Below are 25,870 nucleotides of genomic sequence, written 5' to 3' on the forward strand. Positions count from 1 at the left end.
CTAAACTGAACAAAACATTGTGAATGCTGTTAATCGAAATCAGAATTACGAGTTGCATGGAAAAGCATTAATTAATAATAGAGGAAGTCGGCTGTTATTGAGGTGGTATTAGTAGTGCTGGATTAAGGTACGAGCCAGCAGGGCTCTTTCCCCTGACACCAAAAAATCTTTCTGCCAGGGAGCGCAGAAATACCTTGGTCCAGTCCTGGATATTAGTCTGTAAATTCAACAAATTGTTTTTTATTATTCATTATCCAGAAGCACTCTAAATAACAAACGTAACCTAAAATAAATTTTAATATTTTTTCCCTTCTGTTTTCAGTTCCTCATTCGATGACGAATTTATGCCATACATTTATAATTGTCTTTGATAGCAATTGAGAATGCTTATAACCTTTTTCTGCTAAGTATATATTTATTTCATATTTAAATTTTATTTAATATAAAATGGTTAAAATATACTTGAGGTCCCTCAAGGCTTTGAAGATTATTTATTATGTAAGATCTTACAAGTTAATTTAAATAAAGATATTGGGTTTGTTTTTCGCAAAGTAACATTTAAATTAGAAAAACGTTAGATATAGTGATGGTGTAAGATGAAAAATGTTACAAATTAAATTAAATAAAGATATTGTTTTTTTTTTTTTTTTGCAAGGTAAGATTAAATCAAAAGAAAGTTAGATTTAGTGATGAGATGGGTTAAGCATGAGAATAAATAGTAGCAAAGGGATAAACTATCAATCCCATAATATACGAGAGCAAACAGGGACAGCAGGACTAGGTAACGGGGGTCATTTGTGAATAGGCGTGAAAAGGGTTGCTCGAGAACGAACAATAGGACGGGAGACGGGATTAGACAAAGCGCCTCCTTTGATCTGTAACACCATCAGACCTAATCAGGAAGTGGGTGCACGTCCAGTGTTCGGTTCCAAATTAATACCGGCGTCAGGCTGACTGAGATGTGAATTTTCTAATGTTTAGAAGACAAGGTGCGAAATGAAAATGAGTGTTTGTGGCGGTGGACATCAAAGGGCCATACTGCCTGGGAAGAAAAAATAAGAACGTTCGAAAAGGAGGTTGGTTTGCACGCTAAGCAGACAGCTTGGGAGAAAGGTATTAGCGAATGAAACGGAACGTAAATTTAAATAGTAAGGGGAGGATTGGTTAGAGTCCCTAATGGAGGCGTGCCAGTCTTGAGGAGCAGTATAGAGTTCGGGGAACAAAAAGAGAGAGCGCTGGAAAATTAGGGAGAGAAAAAGGATGAAGGGGTTTAGAAAGGTTTTAAGAGAAGTATAGTGAGGAGGTGGTCGACGAGAAATAATGTCAAAGTGAGGTTATCAGAACATCAGGGACTTTGCAAAAATTAGTAAAGTGAGAGATGAAGATTCTCACAGATGACTAAGTCCACCGATGAAGGCTATGATACCCAGGAATAGTCTTGAAAGGCAAATAGCAGGATCAGAAAGTAGCAGCCCTGGAACAGAAGGAGTTTATCTGACAGGCAGAGTAGTAGATCCTGAAAGCTGCGTAGCAGTCCTACATATTTCCCCGGAAGCCGTAAGATGTTGCTCTAGATGGCGGAGGATAGCAGTCCTGAATAAGGAAAAGACGGAAGGCCCTAACGGAGACGTCCCGCCAGTCACTAGAAGTAAGTGCCTAGATAGCATGAGTACTCCTTTACAAATTTAAAGGACTATAGCAAAAAGATAAGAGAATTATTAGGGGAGGTCATATGGGAAAAATACAGTAAGGTATATGCATGTAAATGTAGATGAGTAGAATGTTGTTGGAATATGGTAAAGAACGGAGAATATATAGATATGGTGAATTTACTTTTGAATAAATGGATGTAAAGTAAAATTTTTGGACGGGGTAATTAAAGGGGATAATAGAGATGAATGCTATCATACATGATGATCCAGATATAATGTGGTGACCAAGTCAGAAGTTTTTTTTTTGTCTAGTGCTGGTATAAACCAGATAAATGCTAGTTTAAAAGATGGTTTCAATTATATCAAGGTAAATCTAGCTAGAGAAGGTTTGTCATTAGTATCGCTAAATAAGAAATAAGTATTGTATGAAAAGCTCACCGGGTTAGCCGGGTAGGTAAAGTGCCTGCCTAGCAACCCAAAGGTCGCGGGTTCGATTCCCGCCTCGGGCTTGGATCAAAATACTGCAAAAACCTTGGGAGGTGCATTATGGCCACAGAAGAAAAAAAAAATTGTATAAAAAGAAGATTTGAATGTGGAAACTGAGTGTGATCCATTAGAAAAAATGATTTACTTTAGAGAAGTTAGTATAATGGAAATTCATGAAAGTGTTAACAGCCTTGTGGTAAAGAGAAAGGTGATGTACATGAATGTAAATTAACATGACCAATTAATCATATAGATTGTGCTATCAAGTTGTAATATGTGCTTAAATATTGATAATTTTCCTTTCTGTAAATATGTGTAATAAACAATTTGTATACTGTATAGCCTTAAATGAAGTTGTGTTTAGTCATTTTAAACACCCAGCCAAATCCGAAGGAGGAATATACTCAATATAGAAACTCCCTAGAGCCTGATTTCTTCTGTGAGACACACAAATCAGATGCGGAAAGTGGGGTAAGGAAAGGTGAATAAAATAAAGGTTCGAAGAGAATAGAATATAAAAATAAAGGTATAAAAATAGTATAAAAGATATAAGGTAACCCCCCCCCCACAACTCCTAAGTTTTTGAAGTTGATCTTGCTTGGTTCTCAAGAATTTGAAGGTTATTTTATATGACTAAGCTTGGTCACCCTTGATCTCCAAATAAAAAAAGAAGAAATATTTGTCAGTTCTTTCAGAAAATAACTCAATGTGGTGAGAAATAACCATTTCAACAAGTTTAATCCATTAAAAAGAAAAATCGTTAACTTTCAATGCACATTCGATTCCCTGTCCATAGTTGTAAAAGTAATATAATGGGAGAGAAACATGATAGTCCATCCTAAACTGGCGTAGTACGATTTGCGGAAGCCACAGAGACAAAAGAATTACTACATGCATTGCAATGGTGCAGGCATACAAACCAACCACAGCACGCAATAAGTTAGTTTCTGTGTACCTTTACTTTGTAGATAGATAGGTAAATAAGTCAGGAATTTACAGATCGAAAATGACGTTGCGCCTGAAATAATTTCATGCTTTACCGTTCTGAACTTCCGGAATCTGTGTACCGAGCAGGTTACATGCGCTCACTAGCTGACCCATGTGATCGTTTGAAATTCATGAAATATATTAGGCCAACCTTTAAACATAATTATAGTGCAGTATACTTAAAATAACAGCAAAGACGAGTGGTAATTAATACTTGTTATACAGGGGTTCTACATTTTTCGAGTTGCTGTCAACTCCAGTTTCAAACTATTTTCTGCATGCCATCAAATTTTCGACATGGGACTATTTCCAAATCATTATCTCAAACTTTAAGAACACCCCTTCCCCCACAGACAACGTTTCGTCACAGCAGGATTAATTCTCTCCCCCCCACCTTAATTACACGAGGGCGCACTTCAGTTCAAATCATGTAGCATCCTTACGCCCACCCCTTCCACTCACAACACATTGTAACATTTTACATCACGTGCTTTCCTCTCATTGAGTTACATCATTTATGAGTAGTCCCAGTTGTCCTGTTCCCAATATTTCAGCGTTTAAATTAAATTATCGTTAACATGCGTTGGGGAACGTTTATTTAAACACGCACCGAAATACAGTATTTATTATAAAATGGAAAATATTTATTTTAATTTCATTATTATTCACGGCATGAACGATGGAGTCTTGACTCCATATTCTAAGAATACTTGATTATTATTTTATTCTAAAATAAATATATGATTAGCGCTACATACCAGATACATTTCAAAATAAATAACAATTTATTTATTTTGGAATGTAATTCTTTGAATACAAAGATATGTCAGTGTACTTACAACATATTTCGCAAGGCTTGTATGTATGCCAAAAAGTCCAATGATTTTTCGAAGAACGTCTTCTCGAGAATTTATTCGGTGGTTGGCGCCTGCCACTAACCTGTAGTATATTCATTTAGAGGGAATTTGTAACCAGATTCAACTCTGATTAGAACTTTCTTGTGTTGAAATAAGCACCGATGATGAAAGTACAAAGGAAAGAGTCTTATAATGATAAATCGAGCTTGAATTCCGCCTACAACCATCTCTTCCCCCACCTCCTTCTACTGGCAACATCAACTTAACTTTTTATAATAAAGAAGATGGCCATACGTATTAACTTCAATACGCCGATCTCAGCGTATTAAAGTTTTTTATATATATGCTTTTTAACCATGTTGCTATCTACTGAGAAAATGCACGATGATGTGAACAATCAAAGAAAAGTTCACATTTTTGAATCATGGGAAGCCATTGAGCATTAAATGATGTAATATATCTGCCAGCAACAAATAGTGGACCCCTAGCAAAGATAAATACTGTAAATGGACCTTCTTTATAATTATTATTCAATACAAAATTATATTTAATATTTATTTATTCCGTTAATTATAAATTCCTGTTATTATAATAGAAAATATGATCAGTCTATAATTTCTTATTTGTTGATTACAAATGCACTAGCGCCACATACCGGATTTTCTAATTATGAAATTAATTGTATTATTAAATAATAAAAATAAAAAATAATAACCAGCGCAACATAACAGGTTTTCAAGTAATGAAACTATTTTTACTTTCTTTTTCCGTTAATATTAACAACAAATTTAAATTTCGCTTAACAAACATTACTGATTTTTCATACACTGATATATTTAACTGATATGGCAAGTTCTCCTTTTTATTTTGTTTCTGTGGTCTATTTATCGGTAAATCAGAACTATAAACACTTCTAGATTTTCCTGTGACCTAAATTTTCTCTTTATACAATCTCTAATTTGAAAACGATAAGAAAACTTTCAACATTTTTCATAAGGGAGATACACATACCATTTTATTTTTTAATCACGATTCTTTATTAAAAAAAGTACTCCTGGGAATTATTAATACGTCATGTTCTGAACAGAAAAGCTTTTCTTTCTTCCATTTTCTTTTTTGTTTTACCAGCTTTATCAAAATTAGTAACTCAACGGGCCAATAAGTTTTAAGGCAAACGGCCAACACCTGTACTGGTGGCCCCGGCCTCTGCATAACAAATCGTCACTCAAGGAACTTTTCCATTTCATGACGTCCTACATACGTGTTTTATCTCAACCAATAAGAATCCTTTGACTGAAATACAGCTGCACGCGCCTTTGTAGATCAACGTACCGGCATCAGTACAAGCTCCCGGATGTTAAAACAAATCGAAAGCGGCAGACGAAGAATATCTGCAACGTGGGTGTCCGCAGAAAGGAAGTTAGTCTGCTGGTTTAGTTAGTCTTCTGCTTCTGAGTGCATATGTGCGAACATCAGACTGGCATTTAATTTGTTAAGTTAAGTTATTTCTGTGTATTAATTATTTATTATCATGGCACTAATGGTCGAAAATGTACCAACCAGTCAATGGGACGAGAGAAATGAGATAACATTTCGTAATAATTTCCCACTTCATCAAGCATGTAGAGATGGTAATATTCAAGCAGTTTCTTTGTTAATGGAAACAGGTCTCTATTCTGTGCGGGAAGAAGACAGTCTCCATGGTTGGACTCCTGCTCATTGGGCTGCATATTTTGGAAAGGTAAGAATAGTTACATTAGAATTAAATAGTAATCGTTTAGTGTTCGAATCTTCTGATTTTTGGAGGGGGGGGGGGGAGGGGTTGGTAACAGCCAGTTGGTCTTTGTGTGCCAATTAACCTGGCTGTTGAAATTGTTACTTGACGAGGTGGTTTAAAGAAGGAAACTAGGTACGTAATCCTTTGTAGGAGAAGTACTGTTTTTGGTGTTTTCATCGACAATTGATGTGTACTACCGAACGTTGGTGCGTGCTTGTGTTATGGCGGGAGAATTGACAGTTTGTACGCTGTCCATTGACAACGTAAAGTGAAATTAGAGTGAGAACGAGCCTAGAGGATGTCGCAAAATTGTGAGAAAAGCTCCAAGTGCTTATTTAATTCTTCACTTTTTTTTTTTTTTTTTTTTTATTTAAAGGCAGCTGACGTGCAGTTTGAGTCCATCAGCATTTAAAAGCTGGGTAAATTCAGAACAGGGTGCGCACTCCAGCATAACATAACCTAACCTTTTGTTTCGAATTAGTGGCGTAATGTAACAAACTTTTTTTCACTAGCCAAAAATGAAAGTCCATTAAAAATAACAAAATTAAAAAACGCCGATAGTGTGGAGTGCGTACCCTGTTCTGAATTTAGCCAAAAGGGGTTTCCATTCCTAAAATCGCTTTTAATGAGGACCGGGGTTAAAGCCCGCGACTGCTAAATACGGTGCTGTTTCTTGTATTCTCTCTCTATCTTGTAAATTCGTCTGGTTGTCCGGAGTGTAAACAGAAAATATATATTAAATGGCTTTAAAATAATTATAATCAAGAAATGGGTAGCATTTTGTTATGTAATTAAGTAGTGCCTGTTCATGTTAGTGATTTAAGTTTTTGTTTTATAGTTTGGTATAGAAAATCTGGGGTGGGGAGGAGGATATCTGTTTTTGATAGGGATTTAGTACTCCTGAGTACTAAATACATGGAAACTGGAAACACTTATTGAATAAGTCTATGGGCATCCAGTGTTTTTTTTTTTTTTTTTTTTGTTTTTTTTTCTTCGTCTTAATGTAAAAATTAATAAACATTAAAAATGATGCAATAAACAGCTGGCCATCTTTTAATCCAAATAGAATACTACGTAACCCTTTAAACAACTGACAATAAAGCTATGAATGGATGTATTGAGTAATAGTGTGGCCCCAACGGAGAATCATACCAAATATTCATTCTTTTTTGGGTTATTCTACAGAACATGGGTACCATTTTTGCCGGCGTGTCTTCGTTTGCTTCAATCCATCCCGATTTAGCCTTCTTTCTCGCCGAAGTACGTGGTAACCATGTTCTGGAGCATAACCATTTTTTGCCATAGATATAATCTTGAAGCTTGCATGTTCATTATATAATTAAATGTTCACAGCTCCATTTATGAAGACAGTGAGCATAGCATATGTGCGGGCGCATGCGTACTTGAGTAGACGAAGTGTCTGTCTTGTTTCTTTACTTAGGTTTCTATTCTTGTAAGTTCATCATCGTGAATCAGAAGTTATGTATTCTTCCTTCTCCCCTGTTGAATATTTCCTTATATTTTAAGGGAATCGTAACTCCCAGTATATGCCAAGATTTGTTTTTATTTTTCTTGCCTCTGTCGCAATTTCTTCTTGTAACTTTTTTTTTTCTCACCGCTCACGTCAGGTTGCTAAATGTTCCCAGTATGTGTTCATTGCTATTCCGTAATCATCTTATTTGTATTTTCCTCATTCGTGGGCTGAAAATTGGCATCGATTTTTATGTCGAAGCTGCTTTTATTGTCAAGGAAAATCTTCCCTCCCCCCACACCGTATGGGATTTATCTTTTTACGGTCTGATGATAAGTTGTATGGTAATCATTATCAAAATCTCTGCTCCATAAAGATGGGATAAAGTGGTGGTGCCATCTCTCTCTCTCTCTCTCTCTCTCTCTATATATATATATATATATATATATATATATATATGTGTGTGTGTGTGTATAATCCAGAGCTTAATTAAAAAAAAAAGCTGAAGACAGCATCCGAGTTTGGGTAAATCAATGATTTTCCCTCTCGTCAATTAATTCCTTCTTCTTTTTGGATTTCTCCGTTGTATCAACGGTTATCGTCGACTTAACTTTTATTTATTATATTTTGATTTTGTTACTCAATACTTTTCTGCCCTCCCAGTCCACATGCTTCAATTTCCTCTTTTCCATAGCAGCCTTCACTCCCTCCATCCATGTGCGTCTAGCTAGATCTTCCTCTTTTCTTTCTGGGGGGGTATCCATTCCATTCCTTTTTTAGGTAGCCTTTCTTCCCCCATTCTCGTAACATGCCTTGTAATCTTTTCTGTTCTATTCTGTCTGATGTTTTTTTGAGCATCCATTGCTTTTCTTATACACGTATAAGAAAAGCTGACTCTTTCCAATTTAGATCTTCGGGCTGGTCTCCAAAAATCAATCTTGACAGCTAGTAATTTCTTCTCTTGTTTTTCCTTTATAGTCCAAACCTCAGATCCATATAGTAGGATACTCTGGAAAATTGCGATTTGGAAGAATATTATTGCTCCAATTCCGTACATTCTATTTACATGGCACGCTTTTTTTTTTTTTTTTTTTCTTCAAATACTTAGTATTGAAGCATTTAGAACTTCATTTTGTAATTTGATAAACTTGGGTTATTTCAATTCTATTCGGGAATAGACGGATTTTCCATATTACACAGAAAATTTTATTATTTTCAATAACTCTGTGTAATGTTTGGGAAATTTTTTTTTAAGTGTTTCGCAAACAAATACTGAATATATTAGTCTTAAAATCGTAACTAACTGGTTTTTATGTGGGTATGGGACTAATCTTCAGGGAAAGTAAATTAAGATTACTTTTATAGACGCATGTAAAAGCTGCAAGTGTTTATTTGGATTGTACCTCTTCTCCCAGTGAAAAACAAATTTTGTAACCTATAGGATAGAGTGAAGAATGCAAAATATTTTTCCTCGCTCGTGTGACCAGATTTTACCAAGCTAGCTAGCAAGGGATTCCACGTTATGCAATGTACAACAAAACGAGGTTGGAAAATGAGGCTAATTTGTAAAGGGGGGGGGGGGATATACGTCAATGGAAAGAGGACCAACTGACCTGGCGAGTAATGGAGAACCTAGTTTTTTTTTTTTTTTTTTTAATTTCCATTCTCTCTCTTTTCTTTCCATAAAGAGTTTTGTGGTAGTATTTCCTAATATTGCCAAGAGGTACTGCAAGTAATTTGGGTGCACTTTCTTTGGGGGTCAGTACATAATTTGCCCGACATGCGTATTTATTGCAAATGGTGTCTCTGGTGATAAGGATTGAGGGGGGGGAGAGAAATTGAGAAAACTAATAGAAAATAATAGCAGAAAAGTGTATTTCTAGGATTTTTTTTTCTTTCTGCAATCTGAAGAATCTATGAAGGTGTGCGGTAGTATGAATCGATGGAAAATCGATTGTCGTGCTCATCAGCTTCACGAGTTAAACTTAATAAACGTTTTATATTAGCCGTGACTATGCTAATAACGTAATTAATATATGCATATGCCCTTCATGGATTCTCAGAGCACGATTTTCGTTCTAAACAGGCACGTATTTCTCCTCTAACACGAATTTCAAGGACATATTTGCTGAACTGCTCAATGTGGCGTAAATTGCTGGTGCGCATAAAACCCTACAACATATTTGCTGATCAAGTTGCTTAAATTAATGCCGTCTTCGTGATAATCCTTTTATTTCTGTGCTACGTATTTTATTTCTTTTAAATTATTTCTTTTAAATTTTTATTTAAAGACTTAAATTGGTAAATAAGAAAAATAGCTAGAAAGCAACAATTATACAGAAGTTATTTCTAGAATTTTCATGCTTTAATCTTGTATTTTTTATGTATGTAACCAGCAACCGTGTTTTGCAAGTATCAAAACATGTTTTGACTTTTTAAATCTAAAGTTAATCCAGGAATTACTAAACCACCTCCAATTACATTTATTCTTCTATAGTTTATTTTTAATCTTCCAGGAACGGTTTATAATGAATCTAAATCAAATTTAAGTATAAAATTAATCTTATCGGCTAGTCTGTTAAGTTTTATTAATCTAAATAAAATAACGCTATGTTATGTTTTTTCGACTGTGTAGAAGAAATTTATTTTTAAAAAATAAATAAAATACTGAAAATTCTTTGAAAAATAAGAGTAAAGTATAGCATCAATGTCATTGCTAAATACTTAAATGAAAAAAATACCTTTCTTAGTCAGTAGATGGCGCTACTAAACGTTTGTCATCGACGTATAATTAGAAATACAGTAAACCAGAACTTGAGTTAATTTTTAAATTCATGAAACGTAAAATAACTGAAAGCAGTTGTAGTCCCAGGTTAAGGGGCTATAGCCCCCTTTAAATGTTCAAAAAAATTTTTTTTTAAATTACACCTGATGATTAAAGCTTAATGATGTCCTGGAATTGATCTTAGTCATCCTCCTATAGAAAATCCTGGGACTGCCACTGACTTGCAAGCAGCTAGATATTGTACAATATGACAATAGTGTACACATTAAGGAAAAATTAATTCTTAATTTTTTTCTAATTGTATATTTTTGACATCTAAGCTAAAAACAGGTGTGTTTTAAATAAACCGTAATCGATGTATCTAGTTAAAAGGCTGTGCAAATTATTCAGATCAATATGATGAATGAGCTAATGAAAAATATTTAAATATGAAATATTTTTGCCACATTGTGGAAACTTGTGCCAGCCATTCTAATAAGTGATCTTTGGCATGGGATGTGCATAAAATTGAGTGGTACGCAAATTATACGTTACCCCTTAATAGACAAGTGACTGGCAGCGAATAAACCGATATCTTATTAATGGCGTGGCGTGGAATATAATCATGAGCTATCTAGGCGAATAATCGATTGTGCTTGCATGTTTTGGTGCACGTCTATAGGTACCCAGCCTACTTACATAGGTGAATTAGGAGTGAAAGTGCAGTTATTAACCTAGATGCAAAAACCTTATAAAAATCCTTGTGCTTTTCTTATAATGAGAAGAAATAAGAAAGCATACATATTTCATATGTAGGGTCTTTATGACAGCTTTCAAAACCTTAGCGAAGTTTCGAGATCTTATGAATGCATAAAAGAGAAATAAAAAATTCACTGAAATCAGTCTTTCTTTCTTTTTTTTTTTTTTAATATCTAAAGGTGTGAAAAATAGGTGTTTTTGATCTTACGGTACTTCAAAGAAAATTTTTCATTTCTGCCATTTTAATTAGTGTTATTGTCAATAGGTGGCAGTATTTTTCAAAGAGGGACTATTTTAAAGTGAAGTAAGAGTTACATCCTGTTGCGCCTACCTCCTACACTGCTTGTTTTTGTTCGTATTTCCGGAAAATAACAAATAAAGAAAAATGAATAATATCTTTCCTTGATCTTCGTCCAAATATAACGAATTATGAGCAACAAAAAAGTTAATTTTTTTATATAATAATATTTCTGGTGGGAAGGCAGAATAAATAAAAAATATTAAAGAAATAATAAGCCTGAAATAAATTAATACTCATTAAATTATAGAGTTAAAACCGGTTGGATTGCGAAAATGTTTTCCCACTTAGAAAACAATAACAAAAATATGAAAAAAAAATGAGTAGGCGTTTGCTGTTTGGAGAAAGGGGAAGGGGGATCTACTTCATCGAAAACTAGTTTTTTTTTTTAAAAGCAAAGACAAACTTTGAAAGAAACTCTTCTAATCTCGTCCATTCCCAATCTCACTGTGAGAATGCGCGTGAGTTGCAGTGGAAATTTCCACTTCCAGAATCTTGGTAATGTACATGTACTGCTTTATGGTGCGCCTGTACATTTCCACTCGATGTTGCTAGGGCTCGTTGCTAAGCTAGATACTATTCTTGGAAAGGGTAGGATAGGTTACAGAAGGAAGAGGGTGAAAAATGCTTCTGTTTTAATTGGGACGGTTTTAAGTACCTGTTCTTTTCAACAGAATGAATTCATTGCCTTCCACCATGGAATAAAGAACTGTCTCGATTTATTAAAGAAATATTTTTAAAAATGAAGGCTATTTTCTCTCTCTTTTTTTTTTATCACTTTAGATCCATTAATTTTGAATGATCCATTCTCTGGTGCAAACTGGAATAATGGATACACGAAAGAAAAAAAGTTAACGATGAAAGAATTAGGCTTTCTAATTATGGAGCAGTCATTACAAGATCGATTGCATTTCCAGTTGAAGGCATTAACTACGCGGTTTATCTTTTGTAAGGTGTATTTAAAATAAAAATTTTCGTCTCCTTTTTTTTTTTTCTTTCATGGGTATTAGGAATTCGCCTTTGCAGCTATTTTTCTTTGATCATCAGTGCGCAGTGTCAGCGAATTCGTGTTCATTAGATTCTATATTGATTTATAGAACTCTTAAAGCTTGCTTATTCTGTCTTGTTGAGTTTGGTTTTAAAATATTATATCTGGTTGCTTTAACGTAGTTTTTGTTTTGCAATTTGTATCGTCTCCTTTGATTTATGAATCAACCTACAATATTTAAAACTGGTCACCTTTTAATCATGTATTTTGCTGCTTTGCACCGGATGCGTTCTTTTCCCTTAGGATACGACAACATTTTTATAATTAATATGTTCACACGCGTGAGACTGCGTAGTGCGAATGCGAATCGGGAACACGAGTGCCACAATTTATTTTAGAGACAGACTTGATCACAATGATGGTATGCTTTGATATACTGATGAGCGCTACAAACTTGTCTTCTACTGATCAGTAAAAAAATTTTTTTTTTTTTTTTTTTTTTGTGATTGGTTTCTTTTTAACCTAAAATATTATGAGTTAGTGTGAACAGTGTCAACCATTGTTTCATGTTGTACAGCAGTTGATGTAATAAAATTGAAAAAAGCGTTTTTTACAAAATGCGTCTAAATAAAATGGCACTATTAGGATTTCGTTTCTGTGCATCCTCCATATTGCCCATTTTCATTCAATCAGTGCACGGCCAACATATCTATGAACAAAGAAATAATTAGCCGCTTTTAATTAACCGTATTTTGGGAAAGTTCAACAAGCCGTACTAAAAGAGCCAAGTTTTATGGAAATTCATTCACTGGGATTGTAGTCATTACATGCGGACGGATGGATAAAAAAATATTTGCCGGGATTTAGTCCGCTTTCAACAAAATTTAGGATTGCTGAATTTTTTTTTTTAATTATTTATTTCATATAAAATTTTATGAATCCATCCACTCGAAGTAGAGTTATTTTGTTTCCGAAACAGTCGAATAAGTGATCAAAGCAGTATTTCTTAACAAATAATTATTCGATTTTTTTTTTTTTTTTTAAGTATAACAACATAACGATTGATCCGTGAATCCTGTTTCACTCGATTGCTTCCATCACTCAGTTTTTCTGAAGTACGAACTGATGCCCACCTCAGCCTTGCGCTGAGGTGGGCATCTTGTTTTATTGTACCTTTTTTGGGGGAGGGGGGGTTACTTTAATATATTAATGTTAGAAATGGTTATGATTTTCCATTCTCTCCCTCAATCCTTGCGTATTCCATGTATCGATTTCGCATTTTATTTCATTATTTTTTAGATTCTAATCGAAAATATTCAGTTTCCTACCAATTTGATTGCACGCTAATTAATACATAGAGAACTTTTTAAAAAAAACAAGAACACCGCTGTATAGTCACGTGGCATGAACCGGGGTCACTCGAACGCGTGCATTTCTGTCCCTCGCATTTGACCATTGGGTTCGTATCCCGCCAGAGCAGTATCAAATTCAAGCTAGGCAACTTATTTTTAAAATGCATGTTTATTTTTAACATTTATTAAGTGTTATGCCAGTAAAACCACATTTACTTACCCCGTAAGTATCCCATGTCTGTGGTGAGTACCAGGGAAAACAGTAACAACACTGGTGAGCACTGCTAGTAGTTAATGTAGCCTGCGGCAAGCAAAGGTCACCGTGATTCAAACCGGATGAAAAACCAGAAAAAAAAAAAAAAAAAGCAAAAGGGAACCATCCCTTTTGGTTTTGACTCCATTTTTTTTTTTTTTTTCTCGGAAAACGTGGTAATTCGTCTACCACCTCCCTCTGTCCCCTTTGCGCCAAAAAATTTAGCTGAAAACCGGAAACGCTAATTGAATTTATTCGATATCGTGGCAGCGACAGTTAGGTAACTTACGCCCTTCAAATGTTAATGTTGGAAGTGGCCTGATAGAGTCCAGTCAGCAGTATCCAGAAGAAATTTACCAGACCGATCAAAATCATTTACTGATTTCTCCCTGTCACAATGCACCCCTTCTCATCAAACAAACAGTTGAGAAGTTAGTGAAGAACAACAGCGCTTACTTTTAGCAGTCGGTACCATGAGTTAAGGCCGCTACATAAAAAAAAAAAAAAAAAAGTAAAGTGCAGCCATTATCAACCCACTGCAGGATGGAAGCCTCCTCAACAATTCATGTTGAGGGAAATGGACCATAATCTGCCACGCTGGACCAGTGCGGGTTGGCAGATCGACCGTATTCAGCAGTCAGGGGCTTGAACCACGGTCTACTCAAAGAGCGTGTGCTACTGCACTCCCGCTCCTGACCACTCGGCTACGGAAGCCTTTCAGGTAAACCTGTCAGTACAGGTCTACCGGAGCGTGTGGATGATAAAACTGCACAGACGACCGGAGGAAATATGAAAAATCATTCAGTTTGCCTGAACCGGAGTGGCCTGTGCAGGCAAACCGGAGCGCGTGTAGCAACGAGGCAGGCGCACTGTCAGATTGGGGGTTTTCCCTATTCGACTATCATTTAATAATTACATAAATTCTATGAAAAAAACACTTCGTTGCAAATAATAAGCCAACTATTGCTAAAACGTCGTCTGTCGATGCCATGATCAGCCGACTGAATGAATGGTGACAGGTTTACGGGAGCGTGTGGATGCACTATGGGTGCCTGGTAGACCTGTACAGGCATGCCTGCGCAGGCATAACTGACAGTGTTACCTTTCACCCATATAAAGGTGAAATTATGAGAGGGAAGTTAGTGAATAACCTTCAACGACCTGATTGTCTTCTGAGAATAGACGAATTTCATTTATCAAATTAGTGATGGCTAGTCACTCACTAGCCATCACTAATTTGATGTACCATTTCATCTTTGTTGAAACAAGGGACATTTGGTCATGTTCTCGTTATTTGCTGACAAAAGCGTTTCTGTTAATTTTTCTTTTGTTCAAAGACGGCAACCATGTCGTATTCTTGATTAATCTGAGTAAATAAGAATAGTGCAGTTGGAGTTTTGTTGGCAAATCTTTTTCCTGTGAATAATAGCTTTGAGTATAGAAGTAAAGTTGCAACGTTTGAATATGCAGAAGTAATGATTTTGGATAGATGCAGGATTTTAAAACTTTTTCTGTTGATTTTGTCCAATGCAATTCATTGTTTCTAAATTAGACTCCCTTTGGTTTTCTCTCACGATTTTAAGTGTGAGAACTGCTCCTCGAAAGATCTTCCAGTTGGGGTATTTTAGTATATACTTTATATCCTGTATCCAATAAGCATGATTCGTATACATAAATTATTTACATATAAAGATTAAAACGGTTCTTCAGACAGCTAACTTTTTTAATTAAACAATGGGTAAATATACAAATGAATTATCGGCACATTGAACCGTATTGATATACTGATTTTAAAATAAAAATCGTCATATTCCCACTGGTTATAATTAGGATTTTATGTAACCCTTCAACACTGATTTCACAAATGGATTTTTGACGATCAAAAATTATCTGCTGTTGCAAAACGATTTAATATAACAAACCATCATGATAAAAAAAATAATAACTGAGTTTTATTTATTTTAAAATCTTAAAAGAATAAATTAAACTTCTCAAAGAACTGTATCGTTTTAGCAAATATGTACTAAGCTGAGACAGTAGCAGCTACTTGTGGCTCAGTGTGGAGTTTAGATAAACCATTCTGGGAGGATAAATTCTGCGAAGCACATGGAGGGTGCACTTCGGAGTAATAACCTTTTAAGCCGGTTCTTTATGTTCTTTTCCTCTTACGTTTTAAAACGTATCTATATATGTTAAGTATTTAGGAATTTTCTGTTGACGGTTATGCTTTTAACTTGCTCTAATTCTTAAACATTTAGACATTATCCTAGTTTTCAGCACTCCTTTTTTTCCTCCTAAAATAAGGATGATGTACGATAATGTTTAATTAACTGTGTATTCATACATGAATTTTTGACTGATATTTATATGATTGATCGAAAACACGAAATTGTTTGAGGAATTCTTCCTAGTTTAGGTGTAATTTTTTTATTTATTTATATTTTTGAAAGAATAAATTTGTTTTATTTTCTTTTAGGGAATTTATTACCAGATCGGTAGTAACTTTTTTTTTTTGTGGCGCCATCTGAATTGAAAATTTTTCTGGTAGACCTTGTGACCTCAAATGTGGAAAAGAATATGAACAATATTCTTTTCCACATTTCAGGTCACAAGGTCTACCAGAAAAATTTTCAATATTTCGCAGAAAATGCGATTGAATCTTTTACCAAGTGATATTGACTTGTGCGTAGTTGCTTTATGAATAAGTGATAACCTTCTTTTAAAGCCATTTATTTGATGTTAATTTTTCCAGCGATGTCTTTATTCTGTGATTGCGACCTTTGATACGACTTTTGAACTGTGTAGCAGTAATGGCGGGTCGTCTGAAGGTGAAGAGACAAAAGTTTCCATCCTGATTAAAGATATTGCATTGGGATTGGGTAGCGACGCGACCTGTGTGCTAAACTAGTTACGCCATTGGACGTCACTTACATTTTTTTTACAAAACATTATTTCAAGACAGATGGTTGACGTGTGGCTTTCAAGGTCAAGGGATCTTACATCAGCACAGAAAGAGACGCTCTTTCTGATATTTCATATACATAAACTTTTATTAGTGTTTGCATAAAAGCGCTTTGATAGACAGTTGTTAAACAAATACATTCGTTTTTTGGCGCACTATGGCCATTGACGCCGATGCGCGTAAAAAAAATTCCCAAACAAACATTTGTTTTTTGTACTCTTACATGGCAGTAGTGCAAGTAGATGTAAATTATATTGGAAGAAAGAGACCAGCAGATTAAGAGCATCCTTGACTTTAGGCATAATGCAATTTGAGGTACTCATGTTAAAAAAAAGAAAAAAAAATCTTGCAAGGCCGAATCTCACTGTTTCAATCTCCAGCTTATTGCTGGAGATTGAAACAGTGAGGTCTTTCCAACTAGTGCTACTAGACGTTCCGATTTGGGATATAATGCCCCAGTGTCTCAAACGCAGGGGTCTAGTGGCTAAATGGCCAGAAAAACAACAATACATAACACTACACTTACAAAATCCATACACTTTTAAATCTCTGGCCTTTGCAGTTGAACTGTTACACCCACAATGAAAAAAATGCGGAGATGAAGGAAACCGTTGGTGCCGTCAGACACGCATACACTTTACACTGTCTCAAAGGTTTTGGGTAATTTTTTTTTTCTAAATATACGTAGTTGAAATTAATAATTTGCAGTTTTGTAAATTTAATATGGTACTTAATATTATCGTAATTAATAGCGATAATACGCTTATTGTATATCTAACATCGTCAAACTGCATGCCATTAATTAAGGCATCGATGATTCAAGAATTATAAAAACTCTAATCGTCAGAATGACTTTTTTTCCCTTTGTACGAACACTAAATATTGTGTAAATTCTCATAGTCAATAACCAATATTTTGCTAATTATTGGAATAGCAGTGCATTGAAATTTGTATCACATCCAAAATAATTACGTAAGCTGTAATAGTTGATAATTAATGTTAAAAACGAGCATATTTAATTTTTTTTTTTCTTAATTCAGTGTCATTATTTCTGAATACCTTTTTCTGCTTGCAAAAACGTTTGGCGACAGTAGTATTAATGAATATTTTCATGTAGGGTATAGGTTGACCCAATTTATGAGCGAATTTCTAAAGAAATGCTAAATACAGTTTTTTACCATTTATTAATTACAACTTTAGGAGTATAATATAGACATGCAGTGGACTTTTTGTTTTATTCACGAGTTGGAGTTTATTATCAGCATTGCTTGCCACTTGATAAGATCGAAATTTTTTCCACTACAGGTTACATTTGAAGGATTATTTCCCGGCGCTAGAGGGCGCTTCTGCGCGCATAGTTTGATAAATGTTGTATTTAATAATGTATATTTTCATTTACGGTATTTATTTATTTATTTATTTATTTAAGAATTACTCATGCTGAATAAGTTCCTCCAAACCATGAGTAATTTCTAAATGAATACAGTAAATATAGATTTACTATTTATTTATTAAATTTTATTTAGAAGTACAATATAGATTATACTTACATAAATGAAACCTATCTATTTAAAAATATAGTGCCCTTTTAATGTGCATTATGCTTGCTCCAAAAAGCTGTTAGGAGGTTAACAATCAACCTATAATTCAGTGAAATTTATATTCAAGATTTGCGTATGATAACAGAGCTTGTGTAATTTTTATGTGAATTCCCAGAGTTCTTGCATTGCATTGTGTTTGGCATCAGCGCTCTGATATAATTTACATATTTTATTAGAGAGTAAGCACCACGTAGTTTAAGAATGCAAGGCCAAAACAAGCATTTTTACATCCGGCTGATCGGGAATTTTAAAGAAAGTGGGACCGGTAATAATATGATTTAGTTTTTTTTTTTCGTTTTTCTTCTAATCACAGAACCTGTTTGAATAGTTTTAGTTGCGTGATTAGCATGAGACTTTATGTAGGCTGCCGACCTTCGCTAATTAGCTGATTAATTTATTTTATAGCTTGACTGCCTGAGAAAGGTGTTGTTCGCGTTATCATGCAATAGAGCTGTTGACCTGCAGTCTTCCAGGTTTCTTCAATCTCCCGCACATATTGCAGCTCTCGCCGATCAGCCTGAATGTCTCCTGTGGCTTCTCCAAGAGGGAGCCAATGCCAATTTGCAGGTAACTGTCATTATTATAATGAGAAAAAGTAGAGCAAAATATAAAAAAAAAAACCTGTGAAAATGTCTTGAAATGAAGTTGTTGCTTTTCCAGGTGTTTTTTCTTTTTTAATTTCACCTTTTTTAAAATTTTATTTTGCCTCATTTTCTCAGAGGCGTTTTAATGTGAAGTCCAATTTCCAGTTGTTTTTCATCTACTTTACTGCTACAAATTAAATGGGATTTTTATTTTTTATTTTGTTTATTGTTGGTGTTAATGGACTATCCTTGTAATAACTAAGTCTTAATGATCATATAAATAAAAACCACCACACTAATTATCATCATACCACATTATATAGACCTCACGGTTGGGTTTTAGTGTGATTTGCATACTTCATTATAATTGAGTTTATTAGTGATTGACTGCGTATTTTGCAGGATTACCTTGGGGAAACACCACTCCATAAAGCATCGCGAACCGGTCGCATGGAATCCATTCGTTTACTCATGGCACGGGGTGCTAATGAAAGGTAGGTCGAGTTGTGTTGGCAAAATACTTTTTTACTGACAATGTAGTAAGCTACAGCCAAGTGGATAAGTAAGGCAAAATCTACTGTAGTTCACTAACCCCTGACATTTTGTGGCAGTCTGCTATCCCGTGCCAACACTCAAATGTTTTACTAGAAGGCTTTGTACGGAAGTGATAGATTGATTTAAAGCTCCCCCTACAATTACGTGACCGGGCTTTAATACGACACTCCATTGTCTCTCCCAAAATACCCAATGGCCACGATGACACCTCCTCCATTTGGCGTCTTATTTGGAAAGAGGTCAACAGCCTCTCTGGTGGCTGTTGGCGAGTTGCCAGGTGTTTCAAAGAAAGTGAAACGTAATGGAAGAAAAAGAAATTTATTTCCGGTATAAAAACCATTTGAGAATGGTGTTCTTTTACTTTCTTCTTTTTTTAAAATCGATTTCCACAATGGTTACCAAATATTATCACTTTATTTTACACACACAGATATTTGGCTTTTCGATTGGCTCATGATTTTGCATATTGTGTGTGTGGATTCTTTCTTTTTTTCAGAATTAGATATATTCTCTCGTGAAAATCGTAAGGCAAGTAAGAAATTTTACCGGTAAGTATGTCAAGCTTTGGTAATAATGATACTCAATTATAAAAAATGATTTTATTGCATTTATATATTTTTGAGAAAATTCTCTGCTAACGTGAAATGTAATTTTATACTGTTTCATTATAATGTAGATATATTATAAATTTTTTTATAGTGAATTGGATATTTAATATTTTAAGTAATATTTCGAATTCTGTTTATATTCATTTTCTTCTATTATTATTATTATTATTATTATTATTATTCATATATTTTAACCTTTGGTGTTTAAATTATTCATATTACTGTATTTAATATGATAAATCAACTAGGGTTTCCGATATTTATTTATATTTGTTTTATTTTCTCTTATCTTGTATTTTTTTTAGTATTATGGTAATTTTACTTAACGTAATATGGTGTTGTGTGTTTGTATTATCACTGATATAGTAAAAATTGTTTGACAAAGAATTAAAATTTATACCCCTAAGTGAATTGTAAGTTTAAAAAAAAAAAAAAACTAATGCAATAATTGTATTGTACCTTTTTTTTTTAACATTTTTTTTATGCAAACTTTTGATCTATATATAATGTGGTCTCCATTAATGAAGATTAATTATGTAGCTGTGTTCATCCGGTTCATGGTAAGTTATATTCCCATGTTAAGTGATTGTGGCTTCATTTTAGAGATTTCGTGAGGATATTTTGATTAACTTCTTGCATGTTTGTCTTATACTACTTATTTTATGTAGATACTATTTTATAATTTGTATTTTATTAGTTTTATGGTATCTTTTATATTGTGCATTCCATTACAAGTAATTTTAATATGTATTGTTTTTAATATTTTCGTTCATCGTATTAAAGTAGGTGCTCTGATGTATTAAATTTGCTAAACTCGGTGTTTTTATTTAATTTAAATACAGAAATATTATTCTGCATAACATTTTCATAATGCCGTATTTAGGAATATCCGAACTTAGTCAAGGCCGGCCCCTGAACTTTGAAGATTTTTCACTCCACCCCTTACCCCACCCTCCCTCAATTTTGATTTAATTTTGCAGGGAACAGCTGAGATATATCCTTTTTTTTTTTTTGTAAGGGAAGGGAAGGTTCGTGCAGTTTCTTTTTTTTGCAGGTAATTTCCCTACTATAGGAAACAAATTAGAAAACTTTTTTTTAATATTTATTAATTTAATTATTATTCTTTTAATGAATTTTTGATGTTTGCATTCTAGAGTTGTGTGGAAATGTTTGTTTTTATAGGAATATTTCCGGATGCAGTGCTGGGACTTCAGTTTTCATTTCTGAAATTCAGCAATCACTTCGATACAATGCATTTATTTTTAAGACTCAGAAATATCTTTTGACACCAAGAAGTTACAATGAAAAATGGTTTTGCTTTGTTCCCTTGCAGACTACCAAATCAAAATGGGCAAACAGCTGGAAAGTTAGCCTTAGCCTGTGGCCACCCTGCTGTAGCAGCTATCCTCCAGGGGAATGACAATTTTGAAGCAAATCGCCAATTGACCAACGGGATGAAGTTCCACCAAAATGGCTTTAACGGACACAATATCAATGGGGGTTTTCAAAATGGCTTCCACATTACTGTTCCCTTCACGGATCAGTCGGTCCCGATGAATCTTAACGGAATTGTGGCAAGCAGAAAGAGGACCCTCTCCGGTCTCAATGGAGAGGTGAAGAGGATTCGTACGGAAGGTAAGGGGGGAAGAAGAACAGTTAACTCTGGTTCGCTTTAATGTTAATATTATACGGCACCATCGTATTAGCAATTTTGTAAGTTTTATCAATGGCTGGAGGAATGCAAAGGTAAGGGGGTTGTGTGGCGGAATATATCCCTAGCCTTCATTTTAGTTATGGCGCCGCATTCGTTTACTCCACCAATGATCCACAAACAAAGTGGTTCCAACTGGCAGCAAATTTCGTGGGTTGTTGTCTTTCATGCATATTTAAACAGCAATTGCCCTGTTCACGTACGGATAACGCGAACTCGTTTGCAATGTTATTGCGTAGTTTTCTAACAGTTATTGCGTGTGTGTTTATTTTTGTGTCCTTTACCATCTTTAGTTAGGTAAACTTCCTCCGCATGAGTAATCGGGTCCCATCGTGTTATGCAATTAGTATCATCCAAAGTGAGTGTTAAACCTTGGACGCTACCCCAGATAAACGTCTAAATATATGCACGTCATGGAAAAATGGCTTAGCAGCCAACCTTGTCAACAAACAGTAGATAAACTGTTCCAGTTTTTTTTTTTTTTTCCCCTTCCCTCATCGGTGTCCTTGATGTAGCTGGGACCTTTTCAAGTCGCAGTACGAAGGTGAGAGTTTTCAAGTGGTAGATGGAGGAATGTAAAGTGTCTGTGTGATCGATGAGACTCTAGAGGTAAGTTTCATCTCAGGAGATACTTAAGAAGGCTGTATGTATCTCAAGGTGAATCTTCAGTTATGAAATGTATTGTAACGATTTGTAGGTTGCGGTTGCCAAATTTTAGGCTGTTAAAGATAGCAAATATCACTTCTCATCCTGTTTTTGTTTTTGCTGTTATTTTCTATATTTTTACTTATTTTCCCCCTTTCATTCTGCAGTGAGTACCGGTTTAGGAACTTTCGATTTATGAACGTACTTTATCTTACGAACGTCCATTTCACAAGGCAGTGTGGCCTTCTCCAGCGACGGTGACAGCGCTCGTGCCCTTTAGAACGTTTTTTTTTTTTTTAATTGCAATTGTCTACTTGGCCACACGGTGTTTAATGGATAACGGATTCGCCTAATGGGTGTTGTTATCAGATTAAAAACAGTATTTGTTACTTCAGGTTGACTTTGAACTTTTTTTTTAATAGCACAAGTCCGACCTCTGTCACCGTGAATGGACAGACGACAGTTTTCGGGCACGTCCACTGCAAAAGTTAACGCAAAGAATTATTGTTTTAGATGCCGTTTCAAATATTGCAGTGACCTGAATTTGAAACATTCCCTCTTTATATTACTATATGTTCATTATTTAAATTTTTTTTTTAAAGGAAGAAAAACATTTTCTTGGAGGTTTAATTTGCTCTTGGGAACGCATCTTCCGCTATAGGAAAGTCATTCCCGATTTACTAATTTGTAGAAATGAACGGTGTTCCTAAACCGGAAGCTATATATATATATATATATATATATATATATATATATATATATATATAATTTTAAAAATTTTTTTTTTTTTTTTCCTTTATTCCCTTTCTTCATTTGTTTTCCTTTTTCTCGCGAACGCTGCTTTCTTACGAACTTTCATTGCATTAACTTTCTACTTTTGCATTTTTCTGTAAACCGCAATTTCCTTTTTTTTTTTTTTTTAACAAATCTCTCTCTCTCTCTGCGTGTTTAGAAAATGTAAACAAATAAGCTACATGTGTTTCCCAATCAGGCGTTAAATATGACCTTGAAGCAGAGAGCATTCAATGGCTAGTATAATTTATCTCGTAATCTCTGGAATGTTGAATTATTGTTTTAAGTTAAGATAGTCTAGAAACATACTCCAGATGATATTTTAATGTAGTTTCTTAAAGTGATTACTTAGAGATAGTTCTTTAAACGTGACAACGGCCTGTATGGTTAAAAAAAAAAAAAAGATAGAAATTATTAAGCATGCTCTTACTTAACACTAAAGAAATTAGCTTAATATAATTAAAATTATCTTTACTATTTAGATTAAACTTATTGTATTAAACACTAAATTTATAAAATAATTTTATCTTCATATTTTATAGATATTTTTCTTAATTAGAAACTAAACTGTAATGACAATGCAGATTATACGAAAACATTTTTTCTTATTAATGACATTGATTTCATATTAATGTCATTAAGTTAAGTATCACATTAATCCGATAATTGGCTGATTTCTGCTATTCTAGGCCCTAATACTGGAGACTTCTACCAGCGACCCTTAAATGGTACTTTCGTCGTTTCTATGGCGGCGGTTCCTATGGCAACCAATAGCGTTTTGGAGCATCAGAGTTTACGTACAGTTGAACAAGGCTACCAACACGCTTTGTTGGAAAACCTCATCAGTCAGATGCATGGATGTTGAAAAGATGAAGGACAGGAATCAATAGAAAGCACACATCTGCCAAGGATAGATGTTTTTAACTCCCAGAGATGGTTTTTTTTTTTTTTTTTTTTCCAACTTACTTTTTTTGTATATATATTTCTTGCTTACACCAGTTCGTTGCTATATTTTTTTACTGTTTTCTTACAGCAGTAATTCTGGTGTTGAGTGATATATATGGGTAATGACTGTAATAAATATATTTTTCACCCATTTTGTTAGGCATTTACTGTAATGACAACCTTGTTAATATAACTCAGTTGTTTTGATATAGTAGCCATCCACCTTTTCCGTGAGATTAAATTTTTTTAAAATACCCTATACTGGAAAGACACGTGGGTATTATTTAATAGTTAACTTAAACTGGTAAAGTCGTGGAGGCATTTCTGTTGAAAGAAATTGTATGCAGTTTTTGTTGATATGTAAACAGTTAACGAATACTGTGTGCAAACTTAGCATCGATAATCTACACTGCCATATGGGAACGAGATTGCATAGTGTAAATTTTGCAGTTATTAACAATTTTAGGATCAATTTTTTTTTATATAGTTTTTCAGAATGAATTTACCCTTTTTAATGAAATAATTTTGGTACATTACTATTCAGGTGAGAATAATTAAAGATGTTTATTTTTTATGCATAATAAAAAGGGTAGTCTTGAACTTCAGTATTATGAAAACTGTTTTTAAACTTGTGCTTTGCAAAGTCAATATATAATCCTGCCATTTATTGGTACATATCAACTATTCCTGTAAATTGACTAGCACAACCACTGAGAAATTGTATCTTGTGTATACAATTATTAAAATATAAATTTATAACCTTAACAATTTTCTTATAAAAATAATTATGATATAGGGTATTAATGCTAGTAATACCATTTGTTATCATTTGTAAAAGGAAACAACTAAAATGTCATTGAAAATAGCAGTCATCTTGGACATTCAAGACGGGTGCAATTTAATCAAAAAATTGATTTTATAAAAGCTTGACTTGTTTATACTGTGTATGTTTAATCTCGCTATTTCCTCTCCTCAAAGGCAGTGTATGTTTTTCTTTACGGTCTAAAGTTTTTGAAATAAATTATGTGCATTCTTTTATTTCTTAATAGTACTGTGAAGAATGAGCATTGGTTGAAAACAAGATTGTTTGAAACCTTTGTGTATTTTTTTGTAAATATGATTAAAGTAGTTCGAAACAAATATTTCGTTGTTTAATCTATTAAAGAAAGTCAAAATAAATATGCTGCAATATAGTTGTGTTTTTTTTTTTTTGTTTGTTGGTTTTCCCTCTTTCAGGTATAACAAACAGCCACCAGAGAACTAAAACTACTACACTGACATTTGTGATTACAATGCACAATAAAAGTACAACTTATTTCAGTAATTCAGGCCTATATTTCAAATTTTTTGCAAAATATGTGCACGTGACATCAGACTTGAACTGGCCAGGCTTGTGAAAACATGCTCATATAGGGGCATGTTTTGAAAATCAACTTTCCTCTAATCAAATGCCCATTTGATTTTTAGGGGTAGGAGAAGTGCTGTATAGGAAATATGTTTAAAACCAACAACAGTACACTGTTGCTAAAAGACAGTGTGGACAATCCCCCTCCCCACCTACCTTTTATGGGGAGGGGAATTTATGTAGGCTTTTATGTAGAATCCTAAGTGTAGAACTTGGATTTTTCATGCAATCCAGCTTTGAGGTCCCTTCCATCAGCTCACTTTCAGTTCCTGTGTCCATTAATCTATATTGCATTTTCCTCAGCAAGCAGTTTTAGGAACACTGTTCAAACCTTTTACCCAAAATAACATTTACTATTGTTTAATGATTTTAAAACCAAATCATGCATAATCTTTCAAAATTAACATACTATTTCTAT

The 25,870-nt window shown here is 34.1% G+C and overlaps 1 protein-coding gene across 1 annotated transcript; it reads left to right on the plus strand.

Moving 5' to 3' along the window:
• Positions 1-5,329: 5,329 nt before the first annotated feature.
• Positions 5,330-25,063, plus strand: LOC150082107 (ankyrin repeat domain-containing protein 10-like). The gene is made up of 5 exons (XM_090379105.1): positions 5,330-5,723; positions 18,613-18,774; positions 19,194-19,285; positions 21,288-21,589; positions 23,792-25,063. Exons 1-5 carry the CDS (start codon positions 5,514-5,516, stop codon positions 23,965-23,967), a joined length of 942 nt encoding a protein of 313 aa, XP_090235231.1. The 5' UTR covers positions 5,330-5,513; the 3' UTR covers positions 23,968-25,063.
• Positions 25,064-25,870: the final 807 nt, after the last annotated feature.

Source organism: Mastigoproctus giganteus, chromosome 8, assembly GCF_048544385.1.
Source record: "Mastigoproctus giganteus isolate SK-2022 chromosome 8, ASM4854438v1, whole genome shotgun sequence".
Taxonomy (NCBI): Eukaryota; Metazoa; Arthropoda; class Arachnida; order Uropygi; family Thelyphonidae; genus Mastigoproctus; species Mastigoproctus giganteus.

What these genes read in the sequence shown, in the direction of transcription:
- LOC150082107 (XM_090379105.1), top strand. Translation starts at nt 5,514, where the DNA reads ATGGCACTAATGGTCGAAAATGTACCAACCAGTCAATGGGACGAGAGA. An exon ending in GGGCTGCATATTTTGGAAAG is followed by an intron (nt 5,724 to 18,612) that starts GTAAGAATAGTT and finishes TTTATTTTATAG; the next exon opens with CTTGACTGCCTGAGAAAGGT. An exon ending in GCACGGGGTGCTAATGAAAG is followed by an intron (nt 19,286 to 21,287) that starts GTAGGTCGAGTT and finishes GTTCCCTTGCAG; the next exon opens with ACTACCAAATCAAAATGGGC.